The sequence below is a fragment of the Carassius carassius genome, chromosome 3 (genome assembly GCF_963082965.1).
Source record: "Carassius carassius chromosome 3, fCarCar2.1, whole genome shotgun sequence".
Lineage (NCBI taxonomy): Eukaryota > Metazoa > Chordata > Actinopteri > Cypriniformes > Cyprinidae > Carassius > Carassius carassius.
Window position 1 is genome coordinate 6017827 of NC_081757.1, and position 18477 is coordinate 6036303.

An 18477-nucleotide genomic window follows, 5' to 3' on the forward strand; every position below is an offset into this window, starting at 1 on the left:
CACATCAATAATAGTGGAATTTTTTTTACACACTGTACAACAATGAATATTTTTTTCTTTATTGTAAAAATTCAGCTTTACCTCACAGGAACAAAATTAAGAAAATGTAACAATAATTCAGCTTTTGCTGTATTTTTTGATCAAGTTGCAGCACTAGTAAGCCTTGAGACTCATTTCAAAATCTAGACTTTTAGACTTTTTATATAAATATTTATACATCTCCAAAACTCCTTCACTACTAGCTAAAAGTGGCTGTAATGTAAGTTACTCAATACCTTTATACCTTTACCTGAAGAAACACTCGGACCAGCAAATTACAAAAGTGGTCTGATTTATTCCAAAGCACAGAACAGGATTCAAGAACAGCACTTTTCCCTTATTATAACAAGTATAATGAACAGAATGAAGAAACGCAGTAAAGAGCGAGCTGATGCTGTCAGGTACAGCTGTGTACTACACAGTGGTTATTAAAGGCATAAATAAAAGAACAACTGCCTTTGAAAACATTAGTGATTAAAGGTAACATGATACTAATAGCTAGTAAAATATATTAAATGATATGATTTGTCTTGCACACTTAAATGTTATAAATTGTGTGGTTGTAATGCACCTGATCGTAGCGTGAAGTCATTTCAAATGTGTTTTTACGGTTCTCAAAATTTCTCAAAATTTGCAGAAATAAAATGGATCTGATTTTCAAATCTTTTCACAAAGTGCATACACATAGTGGTCACTTCCTGTAAAAGGACTTGGGAGTAAATCTCTTACCATACCTTACAAAATATTTCTGCTCAAAATATATCAGTGTGCTTATAAACATTTACTCATCCTTATGTACAACTAAAACCGTGAGGCAAAATCTAACCTTGAACGCACATCACATATACTATATTTCCCTCAAATACAAAAGGCGCATGGTTCTTGCAAATAGAACAAAGGATTATCAAAATTAGCATTCAATCTGTTCTTCATTTCCATCATTAAAAATGCTTAAAATCAAACCAATGGCTCCAGAGACGTCGCTCTCCCTGAGAGGGTGACTGATCGCTGGGGGTCAAACAACATCGGGGCCGCTGAACATGGGATGGTCTCTACTGAGACCCATGGGATACTGCTGAGTCCAGTCCAGCACCACAGGTTTACAGAGACCACAGCAGCGCCACTGGAAGAAGTTCACCAGGTTCCTCACCACTCCAAGACTATGAGAGAAGAAACAGGATTAAAACGAAGAACTTTATGAGTGTTATCAACCCTATACTAATGAAAACGACCTTACTTGAATGGGTTTTGTCTGAGAGAGAAGGCATGAGGGAGTTTCCTCTGTCTGTGCATCAGGTTCGCTCTCTCGGCCGTTGTCAGCCCGAGAAACGCGATCTGTGAGGAAACAAGGCAAACCATGAAGAGGCTGTGAGTTACACAGACCAAAACAGAGACATTCCAGGCCGGAACGCACATTTTCAAAAAGAGGATTACTGACTATGTAGCATTGTTTTTCAGATAAACAACTATGTTAACTTAGCATGTTTCTTAAATATCTGCAAGCATATGATATTTTTATCCTTTAGTAGAGTCAAAAACTTACATACAGCACCTTTAACAATATCAACACTTTTAATAATTTTAAAATAATTTCATAATTAAGACCGCTTATTAGTGTTCAGTCTTTGTTCAAAGCTGCGGTTATGTTTTTGTAGAAAGAGACATTGATGACTAATTCTTATGTATTGCTTTTTTCTTCATAACAAGTATCGGTCTGATTAAGGTAAATAAAATATCAGCGCAAAATTCAAAAAGCAAGCATACTAAATTTCTATGTACTAGCTATATATCGTACTTATTTAAACGTGATTGATTTCATGTTATGCAAAATCCTAGGCATAGGAATGAAGAATTGCCATTGTATCCGTCATCAGCCACAGCACAAAAATAACCACAGCTGTTCACTCTGGTTCTTATGTCCTAATATACAGTATTTGTACAGTTAGTGCTGATATTTAGCTGGGATGTTTCACAGTTTATAGCACATCATCATGTCATTCACCTGGTAGAGCTGCACCAAAAGCAGTATGGAGGCCCAGGAAGCGTTTAAGAAAGCAAAGCAGAAGATGTAGAGCACCCAGGGAGAGCAGCCTGTCAGAGCGGTCAGCACCCCCCAGACGCCCTCCTCGGTGTAGTGCGGTGGACAGTGTTTGGACCAGTCTACACAGAAAAACACATTTGTTTTAAATTAACATTTTCTTCTGGCGAGACTAAACATTTAAGATGTAGCCTACTATTTTACGGACATCAACTATTCATTTGGGAACTAGTCTTAATGAGCATAAGAGACAAAAATTGTACTGACCACAAACATTTGAATGGTAGAGTACATTCGAGTTCATATGGTAACTTACATATGATACTGCCGTAGAACATCCATATGCAGAGGGAGTTCAGAGCAACCAGGAAAAGCACGAAGTATGGGTGATTTCTGGCTCCTGTGAAAGAAGGTTAGCATGAGCGACTCGTAATGAGAGAAAAGGAAGTCTATGCTATAAAACATCCTTGTTCGTGAATGTTACCTATGCAGCCATTGATCCAAATGGAGTGGTGGTCTTGTTTAGCGACACAAGCGTCACAGGAAAAGCAGTGATTTGCTCTCATTGGCTTCCTCATCTGCAAAAAACAAGGTTTTTAAGCTCTATAGGAAACTCTGAAGATCGATTACAATATGTGTTCCTGTTATTAGTACTACGGTAAAACAATGCAGATTTCCAAACCATGGCATTGTGGTTAGTGCACATGCTTGGACTCATTCGGTTTTGAGAAAGTAACAAGTCTGAATTTCTTTTGCATCATTTCCCAATCCAGTTTTCTTTTCATCATTTGCCCTCTCTATCTTGTCACTGAAAAGAGATAACTTACCATACATGAAGTACAAAATATCCTGGGATCCAGAAAGCCTGCCTCTGCCAGAACCACAATATTCTACAGAGAGATAGATGAACCTGTTAAAGTCCCCAAAGAGACCAGAAAGAGTGCAAGAACCTAAGGGTTTCGATAGGTCAAACAATTCAACTTAAACGGCCATATAAATCAGAAAACACTGATCGCAACAAGCACATATGAAGAGCAAGAATATTAAAATCATTTTGTTTAAACATATATACATATACATATATATATATATACACAGTACAGACCAAAAGTTTGGAAACATTACAATTTTAATGTTTTTGAAAGAAGTTTCTTCTGCTCATCAAGCCTGCATTTATTTGATCAAAAATACAGAAAAAAATGTAATATTGTGATATATTATTACAATTTAAAATAATTGTTTTTACATTTATTAGACTTTAAATTATTTATTTCTGTGATGCAAAGCTGAATTTTTAGGATCATTATCACATGATCCTTTAGAAATCATTCTAATATGATGATTCATTATCAAAGTTGGAAACAGTTCTGCTGCTTAATATTTTTCCAGAACATGTGATACTTTTTTAGGATACTTTGATGAATAAAAAGTAAAAAAAAAAAAAAAAAAACTATGTTTTTAAAATATAAATATTTTGTAATAACAATATACACTACTGGTCAGTAATTTGGGGTCAGTAATTTTTTTTCTTTCTTTTTTAAATAAAATCAATACTTTTATTCAGCAAGGATGTGTTAAATTGATAAAAAGTGATAGTAAAGAAAATATATTATTAGAATATATATTATTAGAATTTTTATTATTTTTAATAAATGCAGTTCTTTTTAACCTTTTATTCATCAAATATATTAGACAGCAGAACTGTTTCCAACACTCATAATAAATCAGAATATTAGAATGATTTCTAAATGATCATGTGATAGACTGGATGTTACATGTGACACAGAAGGCTGGAGTAATAATGCTGAAAATTCAGCTTTGCATCACAGGAATAATTTTTTTTTTTTAAGTATATTCAAATAGAAAACTATAATTTTAATTTGTAATAATATTTCACAATATTACTGTTTTTTTTATCAAATAAATGCAGGCTTGATGAGAAGAAGAAACTTCTTTCAAAAACTTTTTTTTCCAAACTTTTGGTCTGTACTGTATATATATATTAGGGATGCACCAAATATTCGGCCACCGAAAATTTTCGGCCGAAAATGGCATTTTCGGTTTTTGGCCGATAGACTTTTATCACCGAAACAACACGGCCGAAATGTTGTAATGACGCAGACAGAAACCGTGACCTGCACGTGCACCTGCATAGCGCAGACCACGAGCTCCCCGCGACATTCACTTCACACCAGTGAGAACATTCTCTCTCTTCTTATTCCTTTATTCGCAGCACTAAAGCGTTTCCTAACAAAGAGATTAAGATGGACCACGAAGTGAAAACAAAGAAAAGTACAGTCTTATAGAGTCTGTTAGCACACGTCTCACTGAGATCTTTTCGGATCCTCTGCACTTCATCGCGAATGTGCTTGATCCGCGTTATAAAGACCATTACTTGGATGCGGAAATAAGGCAGCGCGCACGAGAAATGCTCCAGGCCGCGCTGGATGCGGAGAACCCACGTGGAGACCGAGAAACGCCAAGCGCAGGAGACTGAGATCAGAGCGCAGAAAAAAAGACTCGTGTCTGCACCAGATGAGGGGCATGCCCTCGTTGTCTGATGTGTTCAGTGGAATTCTGCAAGAAAGTGCCTCAAATAATAATAATACGTTGGCTATTTTGTTCTTAGGCTACTATATGTGACATTATTTATATATATATATATATATATATATATATATATATATATATATATATATATACACACACACACACACACACACACACACATATAATATCAGATTGTAGCCATTTTTCTGCTAGATTTCTGCTTTAATTTGATAAAAATGTTTATTTATGCCCGGGCCCTATTTAAATACACTCTCTCAAATATTTCTCAAATGTCAGGTAGATGACAAGCTCAACTGCTCAACAGCTAGATGGTTATCTGTCTGAAGTCCCCATCCCCAGAAGAGATAACCCTCTAGCCTATACTGGAGAAGTAATGCACTTTCTAGTCCTACAGAGAAAAATTTCAAATGCACTTCACCTAAATGCACTTTGTTTTTATGAGAGAACAGTTAGTTTTAAAACCTTTCTGTAGGCCTGTACATTATTATTTAATATACACATGAGTGGGATACATTTTTAGTTTGAATTTTATTTTAATACTGTGCATTGTTGCAATGTGCTTAATAAATATTTGCATAATTTGTAATTATGTATTTTTATGTTTTTTTTTAAATAATTTATGTAATTGTAATTATATTTGAAACTTTAATATTAATTTATGCAATTGCAATGTCTTAATTTTAGTAAAGTTAGTACACGGTCATAGCAATAAATGCAATGGTTCTAATAATTGGCATAATTTCTTTCGGTGTTTCGGCCTTGGTTTTCTCTTTTTCGGTTTTCGGTTTCGGCCAAGAATTTTCATTTCGGTGCATCCCTAATATATATATATATATACACATACATACATATACACACACACACACACACACACACACATACAGTATATAAATACATTTAAATTTTTAGTTCTTTAAAAAAATCTAAAATGAAAACCAGTACTGCACAATTTATACAAAATATGTATAAATAAATGTTATTCATACATATCTAGATTTGCTGCATTGATTTTAACTTATGCTATAAATGTTATTAATGGACATTCATACATATATTTTTTTGCTGTAGGTTTTTTAATTTATGCTAATTCTGTTTCTTATCTTTTAATTATTCTCATTAGAATTTCCTTTATTGTTATTTTTTAAGTTGCTTCTATAAATAAATAAATTAAACGAATAAATTAAGAATATACATATATGTGAGAAAACAAAGCCTGTTTTTAGGGAAATGCCTGTGTCATTTATTAATTATTATAAAAATGTAAAATTCTACATTAAAAAAAAACTGACAGGATTTTTTCATGATATTCACTCCATATATCTCCCCAAAATAATATTATGTAATCACTGATACATCTAGTTTGAGTTACAAGTTGATTCAAGTTATTACTCAAACCAGCAAGAATCCCACAGAAGCAGAATCCAGAATCTGGATCAGAATAATCAATCAGGCAGTGGCACCAAGCCAGCCAATCACATCCTGAGTCTCACCTTCTTCTTCTCCTCCTCGGTTGCCTTGATGATGCCAGGGTCGGTCCTGCAGGAGCGGAGGTAGTAATACAGTAAGGCTGTGATGTTGACAGTGAAGAGCATCTGAACCGTAGCGCTCGGGTCATGTGAACGACACATGTTAAGGTCTCCACAAACACCCAACACATACAACTATAATAACTGGGTTAAACATGATGAGGTGGATGTATAAAACCCATCATGGCAGGTATAAACACATCCGCACGAAAGTTATGATCCGTTTCAAGTGTCTGGGTATTATACAAGGATATCAGGCAGAAACCACAAGCCCCAGGTGACCACCATCCAGAAGATGGAAGCCATGAGACCGGTGGAGGGAATCAGAGACCGGACCGCCACAGTCGCCAACTGCCTACAGAAACAAACCACACGAACAGGACAGCATTGTTAGGACACTTTCAAGAGTGGGAACAACAGCTCTTCTAAACGTTATCTTTTTGTTCTGACCTCTTACTCTGCCTGTGTATGGTAGATATTTAAGGTTAAACCAGTGGTTTTCAATCCTGCTCCTGGGGACCCTCAGTTGTCATCTCTTATCTGAGAGACATACTGAAAAGCAGAGGGTTCCCAAAAACCACTGGGCTAAACAGACATGTTTTACTAAGGTTACAGCGCCCTCGTGAGGAAGGCAATATAACTGCACAAACATACAGACACATACTGTCATGATCTGTCTCATTCTTTTCTCTTTTTTCAACACCAAGCAATTCACATAGCATTTTTTTTTTGAGAATCTGCAGAATTCAGATTTTTACAAAAAAAAAAAAAAAAAAAAACATATTCAAATGTAAAATTTTATATTAAAATCAGGGCAATTTAAAATCGTTACAACAATTTAAATTGTTTATCTATATCTATTATCTATATATATATATCTATATATATCTAAATATATATCTTTCTTTATAAAATATAGCTTTTTTCAGATTACATTTACTAGTGCAATATAAAATTAGTTTCCTGATTGATTCCTTTTAATTTCTTTTAATTCTTATAATTTATAGCATAACAGGACCCCTTTAATGACAATTTTTGGGTGAACTATCCCTTTAAACATATATATATATATATATATATATATATATATATATATATATATATATATATATATATATATATATATATATATACTTTTTTTTCACTTTAGACAGAGAAACTGTCACATAATATACAGTGCAAAAATTGATGAGTAAAAATTATAAGAGTAATATTGTTGTTACTGGACCATTTAAACCCATATGTACAGTAGGATATATCAGCGTGTTTGCTGATGCTCAAACAGCACCTTGAAGTGAGGTTGATCACAGCTATGATGCAGGCCAGCAGCACACCCTTCAGTAACCAGGACTCCGTCTTCATGTCTAATATGGAACCGATGGCTCCGACCACAAAAACACTGAACACACACAGCAGACAGACCTGAAACACACACGGTCACACACTCTCAGTCTGAATAATGAAGTCTTTTCAACTACGCTGAAAAATCAGGGTTACAGCAGAGGAATGTGGGTCAGGGAACAAGTGGAATGTTATTTTCTTGTTTAATAAAAGCCTAAAAATGGAGAATTCTCCAGGGCCAAACACACATTATGTGAGAAATTGGCTGCTTTTGTTTCTGAAAGCTTAATTCAAGGTTAAATACAGCCCTGGGATTTCAATTACTTGCCTCACATCTTCTTTAATAAGGTTAGTGAGAGCTGCGTTTGTGTGTGTGTGTCTGCATTTGTAAGTTTGCTCGGAACAATTGTTACAAATCCATCCATTAAATCTAAATACACAAAATCTATTGCACAAATGCATATAACTTAACATTATGTTAATTTAGAGGTTTGTTCGAATTCAAAATACCTGAATTATCTGAAACAATACTCCAGATTTAAGTGCATTAAAAATACATTACGAAGTTAAACTTTTTTCTAATCTAAACTGGTTGGCCTGAGTGCGTCTGAGCATGAATGCACCTTGTATCTGTTGAGCAGTTTGACACACGTAGAGTTGGCTTTCATGCGCTCGGTCTTCACCACACTGAGCATGTGAATCAGCAGAGGGCTGTGCACCTGGTGTGCCAGGTCAATGGGAGTGTGACCCTGAAAATAACACAAAATGAACACCAAGTAAAGCTCAACGTTTAAACTGAACGCCCAGGTGAGTGAAGTTCATTGCTTTGGAACTTGCTTTACAGCTATGAAGAAACACTACTCTGATTATGGCTACTCTCTTTCTTCTGCAAACCACAAAAATAGACCAGTTTTAGGTCCCATTGACTTCCATTATATTTTTTGGCACCAAAACCATTTGCTTAGCAATATTCTTCAAAATATCACAAAACGACATGACGGGGAGTAAATTATAACAGAATTTTCATTTCTCTTTAAAGTGCCCCTATTATGGATTTCTTTAAAAATGACCTTTCATGCAGTATGTAACACAGCTTTTAAAACAAATCTCAATCCGTTTCATGTTTGAATGAAAATGCAAATTCATTCTTTGCCACTAGATGCCACTTTTGGAGCGTTAAAAATAGTGCTTTCCCCCAGTAACGCTGTACACAAAGCAGCACTGTGCTCACAAACACTGCTTTATCAGGCCTTACAGGCATAATGAAATGAAAATGAGAACAATCAGACCTTTCACTGTGGATTAGCATCACACATAGGAGGGGATTGGAAAAATTAATCATTAAACTAATCATTTGGGAGTTGTTGAGCAAGTAAAATAAATAAAAATAAATGCATATTGTAAGACAATGAAAGTATTTTTTGACCTTGCATGCATGTCAACCTGTTGTTGGGGACTCCCAAAACCAAAATATGAACCTTTCATTACCCATAATAGGGGCACTTTAAGGGCTTATGTGCCCACTTACATTGGTATTCTCCAGGTCGACGCTGGCTCCAGCCTCCAGCAGGATGTGGACCGCATCAACGTTGCCAGCCAGCACAGCGCAGTGCAGAGGTGAGTTTCTGTTCATTTTATCAACCGCGTTCACTGAAGCATTGCACTTTATCAGGAAGTTTGTGGGCTCAGGTCTGTGTTTCAAAAAACCAAAACGACAGAGGCTATATTTATCTGTATCTCTACATGTGTGTTTGATTTAAAAACAGTTTCATAGTTACTTAGTAATAAAAAACAAAGCCTGATTGAGTCAATGTCACCTTACCCGATGATTTTTTGTGCTGCCAACATTAGTGGAGTTTCTCCATTTATGTCCAGCGAATCCACTTCCTACAACAACACGGGAACAAGAATAGTATTCAACCGCATTACTCCGTATTCAAACCCTCCATCGTTATTTCAAATGTCACTTTGTGCTTGTGTCACACCTGTCCTTTGGCCATAAGGTACGCAGCGATGGGCATATGCTGGAAGAGCACAGCCAGATGGAGACTCCGATACCCTTCACCATCTGCTAATGATGGATCGGCTCCATATCTCATCAGCTGAATGACCATAGACAAATGACCTTGTCTGTTCAGAGGTGACCGGGAACAACAACAGCAGATATAAAACACACTCAAGAACCTTTCAAAGCCATTTTCGCCCTGGTTTTAACTGACTGTGTTTTGGTGATTTTAGTATATGAATGTGGATGTCAGTTCTTCAAGATCACACAGGTGTAGTTCATTTCATATACTAGGACTTGCTCCACCATGTAAGGTCATTGCAGTATATGTCTGAAACGTACCGTATGGCCCAATGGAGTGGTGTTGAATTCAGGTCACCGCCTAGCTGGTCTATGACGGCTCCTTTAGATATATAGTATCTGTGAAACATATGCAAATACAAGAATAGGTTTATTAATAGATGATTTAAGTGTTGCAACTGTTTAATAGTAATGTACACTGGCTGCCAAATTTGGGAATAATTATTTTTTCAAATGTCTTTGAAAGAAGTCTCTTATAATCACCAAGGCTGTATTTACTTGACCGAAAATACAGTAAAAATAGTAATATTACAGTTGAAAATATCCTGTTTTCTAATTGCATATATTTTTAAAATGTAATTTATTCCTAGTATGGCAAAGCTGAGTTTTCCAATCAATGCTGTACCACAAAAACAAAAATGCATCATGGTTTCTTCAAAAATAGTAAGCAGCAAAAACTGATTTTATGAATATTGATAAGGAGACGAAGAAGAATCATTATTAGCTCAACACTAGTAATGATAACTGTGCACAAAATAATCATATTATAATGATATTTAAAGAATCATGTGACACTGAAGACTGGAGTATTGATGCTGTAAATTCAGCTTTGCATCACAGGAATAAATTACATCTGGAATTATTGCTGATCAAATAAATGCAGTCTTGGTGAACATAAGAGATTATTTCAAAAACATTTAAAAATCTTAAATATTCCAAACTTATAATTGCATGAAAAACAAAAAAAAAACATACTTTTTTTATTTTAAACAAAAATCTTACTTGACAACATCTGCTCGATTATTGATGGCGGCCCAATGGAGAAGTGTAACATTCTCTTTGTCCGGCTGCCTGACGTCATAACCAGCCTCGATAAGTTCTTTACATCTCTCAAGAGCACCAAATCTACCATTTAAAACAAACAAGAGAAAGTAAGTTGCGGTTTATTTTTTTCATCAGTAATCTGTAATATCTGTAATATGAAACCACGTCTGGTCACAAAAAGATGTATTTCAAACACTTGACTATGTTATTATATTCATTTCGAGAAAAAGCATGACAATAAATTATATCTTTATTGGACAACAAGTTTGTAAACAGGCTTATTATTACACATGCAAAAATGTACCACCTGCTGCCACTAACTTACATAACGTTTGTCTCATATTGTCATTAATATACATACTGACTTCAACTTGAACCACTAAATAAATAGACTGCTATTGTTATGCAAGTATGAGGGTTAGATTATTTAGCGTACAGGTCATTTCAAGAGTGATAAAGTGATAGAAAATATTTATTTTCATGCATTTTAAATATAAAAAAATGTGGAGACCACTCATTGCACCACACCATCTCCTGACTGCATTATTATTTGTAAAATAGGGGCTTTATAGAGTGTGTGTATACATGGTTATAAGTATAACAGTTTATATTTCATTAATTTAAGGAAATTAACAAGTGACTATTTGGCCAACCAGATTATTCCTGCTAGAAAAGCAAAATGTTACTGATAATGTAAGAAATATCAACTTTGAAGCACATGCTGATTGAAGGACTAGCATTATTCAACATTACTTACTACCTTCCGGCAACACTACATTCACTGAAGGTAAAATAGTAAAAAACATAATAATAGTACATTTAAATGGAACCATAACCGGAACATTTCTAACAATAGCCAACCCTACTTATGAGATCCGTATACTTTTAAATTAAAGGGTTAGTTCACCCAAAAATGAAAATGATGTCATTAATGACGTACAACGCTGCTGATGTGAACGCACTCACAACAGACAGTCGTAATTTTTGTTATTTTTGGACAAAAATGTATTTTCGATGCTTCAACAAATTCTAACTGACCCTCTGATGTAGGGCTGGACGATTATGGCCTAAAATCAAAACCTCGATTAATTGAACATTTAACCTCGATTACGATTAATGAACGATTATTTTGTTTCTGTTTAGTTTTTTTGCCCTCATAGTTCACTGACAAGGTTTGTACTGTAAGCAGGGCCGTAGCTGGGGTCAGCAGGTCCCCAGAGAAAGTTGTATCAGTGGGCCCTGTTTGAAAGTGTTTAATTTTTATGTTCGTTCTGTTTATTTGTTTGTGCTATTTACACAGTGTTTTTTCAAGTTTGTAAGTGTCCAGGTACAGAAACCAAATAATTAAATGTAAAATAGCACTGTAAAAATTAAACATACAGTCAAACCAAAATTTATTCAGACACCTTCAACATTTCTCACATTATCAGTTTATTTGCTATAGTTTAGAAAATGGTAATAAAATATGACTCAGAGTTAAACTGTCCGAACAAATTCATCTTGATAATTTCAGATAACTTTGATCGTAATCCTTTACATATCTTTCTATCAAACAAAACTTCAGACAACAGTCAATACTTTGTTGGCCAATTACCAAGAAATGATCGCACCGAGCACAGCGCGAGTAACCAGGTGCTCAGTTCAGCTTTTCCGCGTCTTGTGTTTGAATGCTTTAAAGTTTTTTGACTGGTTAAATTGGCAAGTGGCAAGGCTTAATAACACGTGAAAATGATACGCTTTCATGACGACACGCAGCAGCGTTCTGTCAACTGTCCTGAGCGTCTTTTTAGACTGGCCTCAGCCAGACGGTTGAGATCGACTAGTAAAGGTGGGATATTTTTTCCTATTGAAAGCGCGATCTGACATCATAGCTCACTATCAGCAGTTATTTTATCTGTTCATAACATTTCTTATAGATTATTGCTCGATGTAAGAGATAAATAAAGATCAGATAAAGATACATTAGCACAGTACCAGTACGAGTGATTGCGTGTGTGAATTAGTCATATATTATTGTGAAGCTGTGGGTTGTAAATAGCCTTCAAAAGTAGAAAAATATGCTATAATAAGTTTTGAGATTCTAAGCTACTTTAGTAATAAATCACAGAACAGTGCTGACAACTAGTTTCTGTGTTGTGTCTGTGCCACAATGCAGCTGCACGAACATGGGAGCTCGAAATAATAATACACACCCGACCGTCTAATCGCTTGAACGTCCAAACCATAAAACAAATACAACTGACAAAGTTTAGTGAAGACGCAAGGCTCACCGCTCGCGCGACATCACTATGTGTTGAACCGGCGTTCACCTCCGTGGTTTGATTTTATGTCACTGACTGGACGGGGCAGAGTCATGTGGCTACACACGCGCAAGTATGCTTTTTAGGGGGAAGTATTAACAGGATTAAAAACCGAAATAACCGACATGGGAAAATTAATTCGGTTAGAGGTTCTGAATTTTGGTTTCGATTACTTTTCGATTAATCATCCACCCTACTCTGATGTCACATGGACTACTTTGATGATGTTTTTATTATCTTTCTGGACATGGACAGTATACCATACATAAGTTTTAATGGAGGGACAGAAAGCTCTCGGACTAAATCTAAAATATCATAAACTATGTTCCGAAGATAAACGGAGGTCTTACGGGTTTGGAACGACATGAGGGTGAGTCATTAATGACATAACTTTAATATTTGGGTGAACTAACCCTTTAAGTTGACAGTAATAAACAGTATTGAGCATTGAGTAGTTGAGCATTGTGCATTTTTCCTTACCACTATTCTTTAATAGTTGTATAATAATTTTACCGGAACCGGAATCGGCACCGGAAAATTTCTAACAATTCCCAACCCTAGTCAACACCTAGACTTATCCTAAATTTTTTTTTATTTTTATTTATTATTATTATTATTTAGAAGTGAAATGTGATCAGAGAATCAATTTTGTGAGATTCACACTTAAACTAATTCCTATAAATCACACAAATACTTTATCTTTATGTATACAGCTGTGACAAAATCTCCAAGGCATCTTAATAACATCACCAGCAGGTAAACATTCCTCTCTGATTGTTAAGTGTAATCCCATTGTGTTTACTGCACGTCAAGGGAATAAGTCTCACTGTGTCGCTTTGATGATATCCCAGGAACTGCTGTCCTCCGGGTGTGAGACCTTCCTCGGCTGCTGTGTGGGATCAAGAGATCCCGGGACCAGCTGGCCGTGGAAGCCACCGGGCATAAGACCTGGTCCTCCATGACCATGATCATGACCGTGACTGTGGGAGTGGCCTCCGCCGTGTCCATGGCAACTGCCCCCCATGTGACTATGGGAGTGTCCCTGTGAAATATAACATAGTTATTTCGGACTCATTTTAAGGGTTAAAGTCAAATGTGCCTGATTTAAAAAAAATTACAAACTGAATTTGTTTTCTACACATCCACTGACAGGTGTGTAGAAAACGTATTTTGTTTTCTCTTTTGTTGTTTTTGATTGCTTCCATTGTCCTCATTTGTAAGTTGCTTTGGATAAAAGCGTCTGCTAAATGACTAAATGTAAATGTAGCTATTTCTATTATTCATATTAGTAGTAATGCCAAGGCTGGTCGTGTGACATTAAGAAGGCAGTGCCCAGGAAAATAAAACCGATATTTCTAGAGGACTGACAGGTCTGGGGTCTCCATGCCAAATTATATTTAATTATTTAAAATTCAAACATTTTTTATGTTTTTTTTTTTTTTTTTTTACATTCACATTTAAACAAAAGACAGAGATTTATTTCAGTTCAGTTCATGCTGCTAGTAAACATCTGATTTGCTTCCTTGTAGTTTTGGTTTGAACTTTGAATATGCTAATTTAACCTTCCAATTACCTGAAAACTGTAGCTGACACATAAACATGTTCAATATTTAGCCCAAATTTATGGTTAGTTACTGCCAATCAAAGACAATAATCATGCTTGGGCTTGTTTTCCAGGTCTCATCAAATGATTACATGTATAAAATGTGCAGTGCGAATTGAATATTGATCGATAAGCACATACATACAGGTGATCAGTTAGCAATAGATGCTAAGTTAGCTTAACCAGTCTAATCAATCCATTTATTATCGAAACAAATGAGAATTTAAAACATTTTCTCTCTTACTCCGTCTCCTTCTGACCAGTCCATCTCTTCTTTGCGAGGTTATAAGTGATTGATCATGAAGAATTTACGCAGACAGATACTGAAGTTGGGGCGTGCGTTTAGCGCATCTTCCACTTCCTGGATACGAGTGACAAACCCTGAGCTCTGATTGGCCGCGCTGTCTCAGTGACGTTGCTTTTGTTTGCCTTTTTTGTATTTCCTTTCATACAGGAGCGCATTCCTGCTTCTACAGACAGAGACAGGAGCCATCGTATATCAGAGATGCAGATTATCGTTACATCAAGTGTTACACTCCGTGAGTCATATACCAGTTAAACATACTGTTCCGGTTCAGCTTGTGAAACATTGTAAAAACCAAAGCATATGGTGATGAGACTGTTTTCAGGCATTGTGTGAACTTCCTAAAAAAATAAATCTAACCACACTATTCCAGGTTTTTGCAGCGCTAACAAAAAATACCTTGGTAATAGCCTACTATTTTAGTAGGCTACATGATATTATGCAAATGGGTCATTCTTCAGTTGGGGTGCCAAATTAGAGGCAGAATTTGTAAAAAAAAAAAAAAAAAAAAAAAAAAGGTGTATATATATATATATATATATATATATATATATACAGTACAGACCAAAAGTTTGGAAACATTACTATTTTTAATGTTTTTGAAAGAAGTTTCTTCTGCTCATCAAGCCTGCATTTATTTGATCATAAATACAGAAAAAAACTGTAATATTGTGAAATATTATTACAACTTAAAATAGTAGTTTTCTATTTGAATATACTTAAAAAAAATAATTTATTCCTGTGATGCAAAGCTGAATTTTCAGCATTATTACTCCAGCCTTCTGTGTCACATGTAACATCCAGTCTATCACATGATCATTTAGAAATCATTCTAATATTCTGATTTATTATGAGTGTTGGAAACAGTTCTGCTGTCTAATATATTTGATGAATAAAAGGTTAAAAAGAACTGCATTTATTCAAAATAAAAAAAAATTCTAATAATATATATTCTAATAATATATTTTCTTTACTATCACTTTTTATCAATTTTTATCAACACATCCTTGCTGAATAAAAGTATTGATTTTATTTAAAAAAAAAAGAAAAAAAAATTACTGACCCCAAATTACTGTACAGTAGTGTATATTGTTATTACAAAATATTTATATTTTAAAAACATAGATTCTTTTTTTTTTTTTACTTTTTATTAATCAAAGTATCCTAAAAAAGTATCACAATATTAAATTTTTTTCTGTATTTTTGATCAAATAAATGCAGGCTTGATGAGCAGAAGAAACTTCTTTCAAAAACATTAAAAATAGTAATATATATATATAAAATATATATAAAATATATATATAAAAAATATATTGCTATGCTTTTCAAGTTAGTTTAATATGATATATCAATTAAAATGAAAGCTTTAAGAACATTTAGACTTTTAAATAATTTAATTCAAACACTGGTAACACAGCCACTTATGTCTATGTTATTTTAAAGTAACACCATATATTGCAAGTTACTATAGACTCTGTGGTGTTACCAGAAAAGACAGTAACACCACAGAAAAAACAGCCTAAATCCAGACTTTTCTAAAATAGAGGCTGCCATCATTATTTTTTCAAGATCAGGGGACATTTTGGAAATATTAATAAGTATGTATTTATCAAAATTTTGATTAAAATATGTAAAAATCTGAAAGTTATCAACATAACACCACAGGCACTAATAAAGTGTGACACATGAAATTGTCAGACATTAAACTAACTTTAAGAAAGAATGTACTCCCCATGCACCCCTCAGATCAACCAGCACCTTCAGTGACCTTTACACACAGGAAGTAGTCTAAATAGATTTCCCCCTTTTCTTAAAGGGTCAAAATCTGTTGTGGTAACACCACAGACATGAATTTGGGGGACACAACTTTTTTCTTAAATATAACAATATATGTATTTAAAAAAAAAACTATTTAATAAAAGTATACATGTTAAAAAAAAAAAAAAAAATCTATATTTACATTATAACCAATTTATTTGTGTTAAAAATGTTGTTGCAATTACATTCTATGATACCTCTCTGAGGTATGACGGGAACATGGATATTTTGTTACAAATGCAGTCTCCCAAACTCAATTAAATATGTATTTTAAAACAAAAAATAACTATTAATAGTACACAAATTGTGTTAACCCTACAGAATACAAACATGCAAACTTTTTATAATTTATTGGTATTTAAAGTTTATTTTAACTGTAATGAAGTAGAGCAGGGATAGGCAACTCCGGTCCTGAAGGGCAACTATCCTGCAGAGTTTAGCTTCAGCCCTCATAAAAACTCACCTGCCTGTATCTATGTAGTAATCCCGAAAACACTGATTGCCTTGTTCAGGTGTGTTTAATTAGGGTTGGAGCTAAACTCTGCAGGACAATGGCCCTCCAGGACCGAAGTTGCCTATCCCTGAAGTAGAGGGACACCACTTAACCAAAATGCTGTTTTTGGACAAACCCTAACACTAGAATACTCCTAGAAAATGTGTATTTTATTATTATTATTATTTTTTTTTTTAATTAATGAAACTAAGTAGGCTACAGGTTTCTTTAATATTTTCCCTACTTTTTCCCTAATGTGTAGCTTAGGCTTAATGTCCCCAAAGTATAATCATAGAGCTCCCTTCCTCAAATCTGGTGGTCCAGTGCACTGCAGAGTTTAGCTTCAACCCTGATCAGTCACCTGCCTGTGATTTTCTAATGATCCCAAAGACATTGATTGGCATACTCAGGTGTGTTTGATTAGGGTTAGAGCTAAACTCTGCAGGAAAGTGGATCTCAAGGTCTAGATTTGAGGAACCCTGATATAGAGACACATTTATTTGCCTAGTGTAGGGAAGCCCAACCCTGATCCTGGCAATTGACTGTCCTGCAAAGTTAAGCTCCAACACCAATCAAACACATGTGCCTTTAATTTTTAAGCGATCCAGAAGAGTTAGTTGCTTCAGGTGTGTTCCAGGAGGTGTAGGCTATACACTATGCCAGGGATGCCTGACCCAGTGTACAACCTACACTTTACATACGCGTCACATGCATTTGCATTGTCATTGGTAAGGGAACAAAAACTCTAAATACAAGATTTTAAGTATTATCTTATGCTGAGTGAATCTAGTTTAACTGGACTTAACCACAAAACGAAAAGTTCAGAAGGAACTTTTCCATTGCATTAAAGGTTCACTGGTATATATCCCTTTTGGAACCTTTATTTTTAAGAGTGTAAAAGTGATCACCAGATGGCAGCATATCCTGTAAGTTACTAATGGAAGCTCATCAGCCAGGAAAAACCCCTCAAAGCATTTTGTTGCCAGTACAGAACTATTGATCATGTTGCCACAGATCAATCAAAGCCTGAAGAGATCCATCACTTCACACTCCTGTGAATTACTGTTTCCAAACCACACTCAACTGGACCTGAACCAGAGACAGAGATATTACACAATCACATACACTTACCTAGACACATCTATCTATCTATCTATCTATCTATCTATCTATCTATCTATCTATCTATCTATCTATCTATCTATCTATCTATCTATCTATCTATCTATCTATCTATCTATCTGTCTGTCTATCTATCTATCTATCTATCTATCTATCTATCTATCTATCTATCTATCTATCTATCTATCTATC

General features: G+C 34.9%; 1 protein-coding gene across 2 annotated transcripts; it reads right to left on the reverse strand.

Moving 5' to 3' along the window:
• Positions 1–314: 314 nt before the first annotated feature.
• On the reverse strand, positions 315–14964 carry LOC132117329 (putative palmitoyltransferase ZDHHC13). Of its 2 annotated transcripts, none has more exons than XM_059526563.1 (17): positions 14793–14964; positions 13773–13987; positions 10604–10726; positions 9863–9940; positions 9501–9645; positions 9338–9402; positions 9044–9206; positions 8139–8264; positions 7463–7596; positions 6427–6529; positions 6139–6261; positions 2905–2967; positions 2562–2655; positions 2394–2477; positions 2042–2199; positions 1277–1374; positions 315–1199 (listed from the first exon to the last, which is right to left on the reverse strand). In XM_059526563.1, exons 1-17 carry the CDS (start codon positions 14814–14816, stop codon positions 1055–1057), a joined length of 1941 nt encoding a protein of 646 aa, XP_059382546.1. In that variant the 5' UTR covers positions 14817–14964; the 3' UTR covers positions 315–1054. The 2 variants fall into 2 exon arrangements, with proteins under 2 accessions (XP_059382546.1, XP_059382555.1); XM_059526572.1 differs by having other exon boundaries at positions 6139–6258; positions 6424–6529.
• Positions 14965–18477: the final 3513 nt, after the last annotated feature.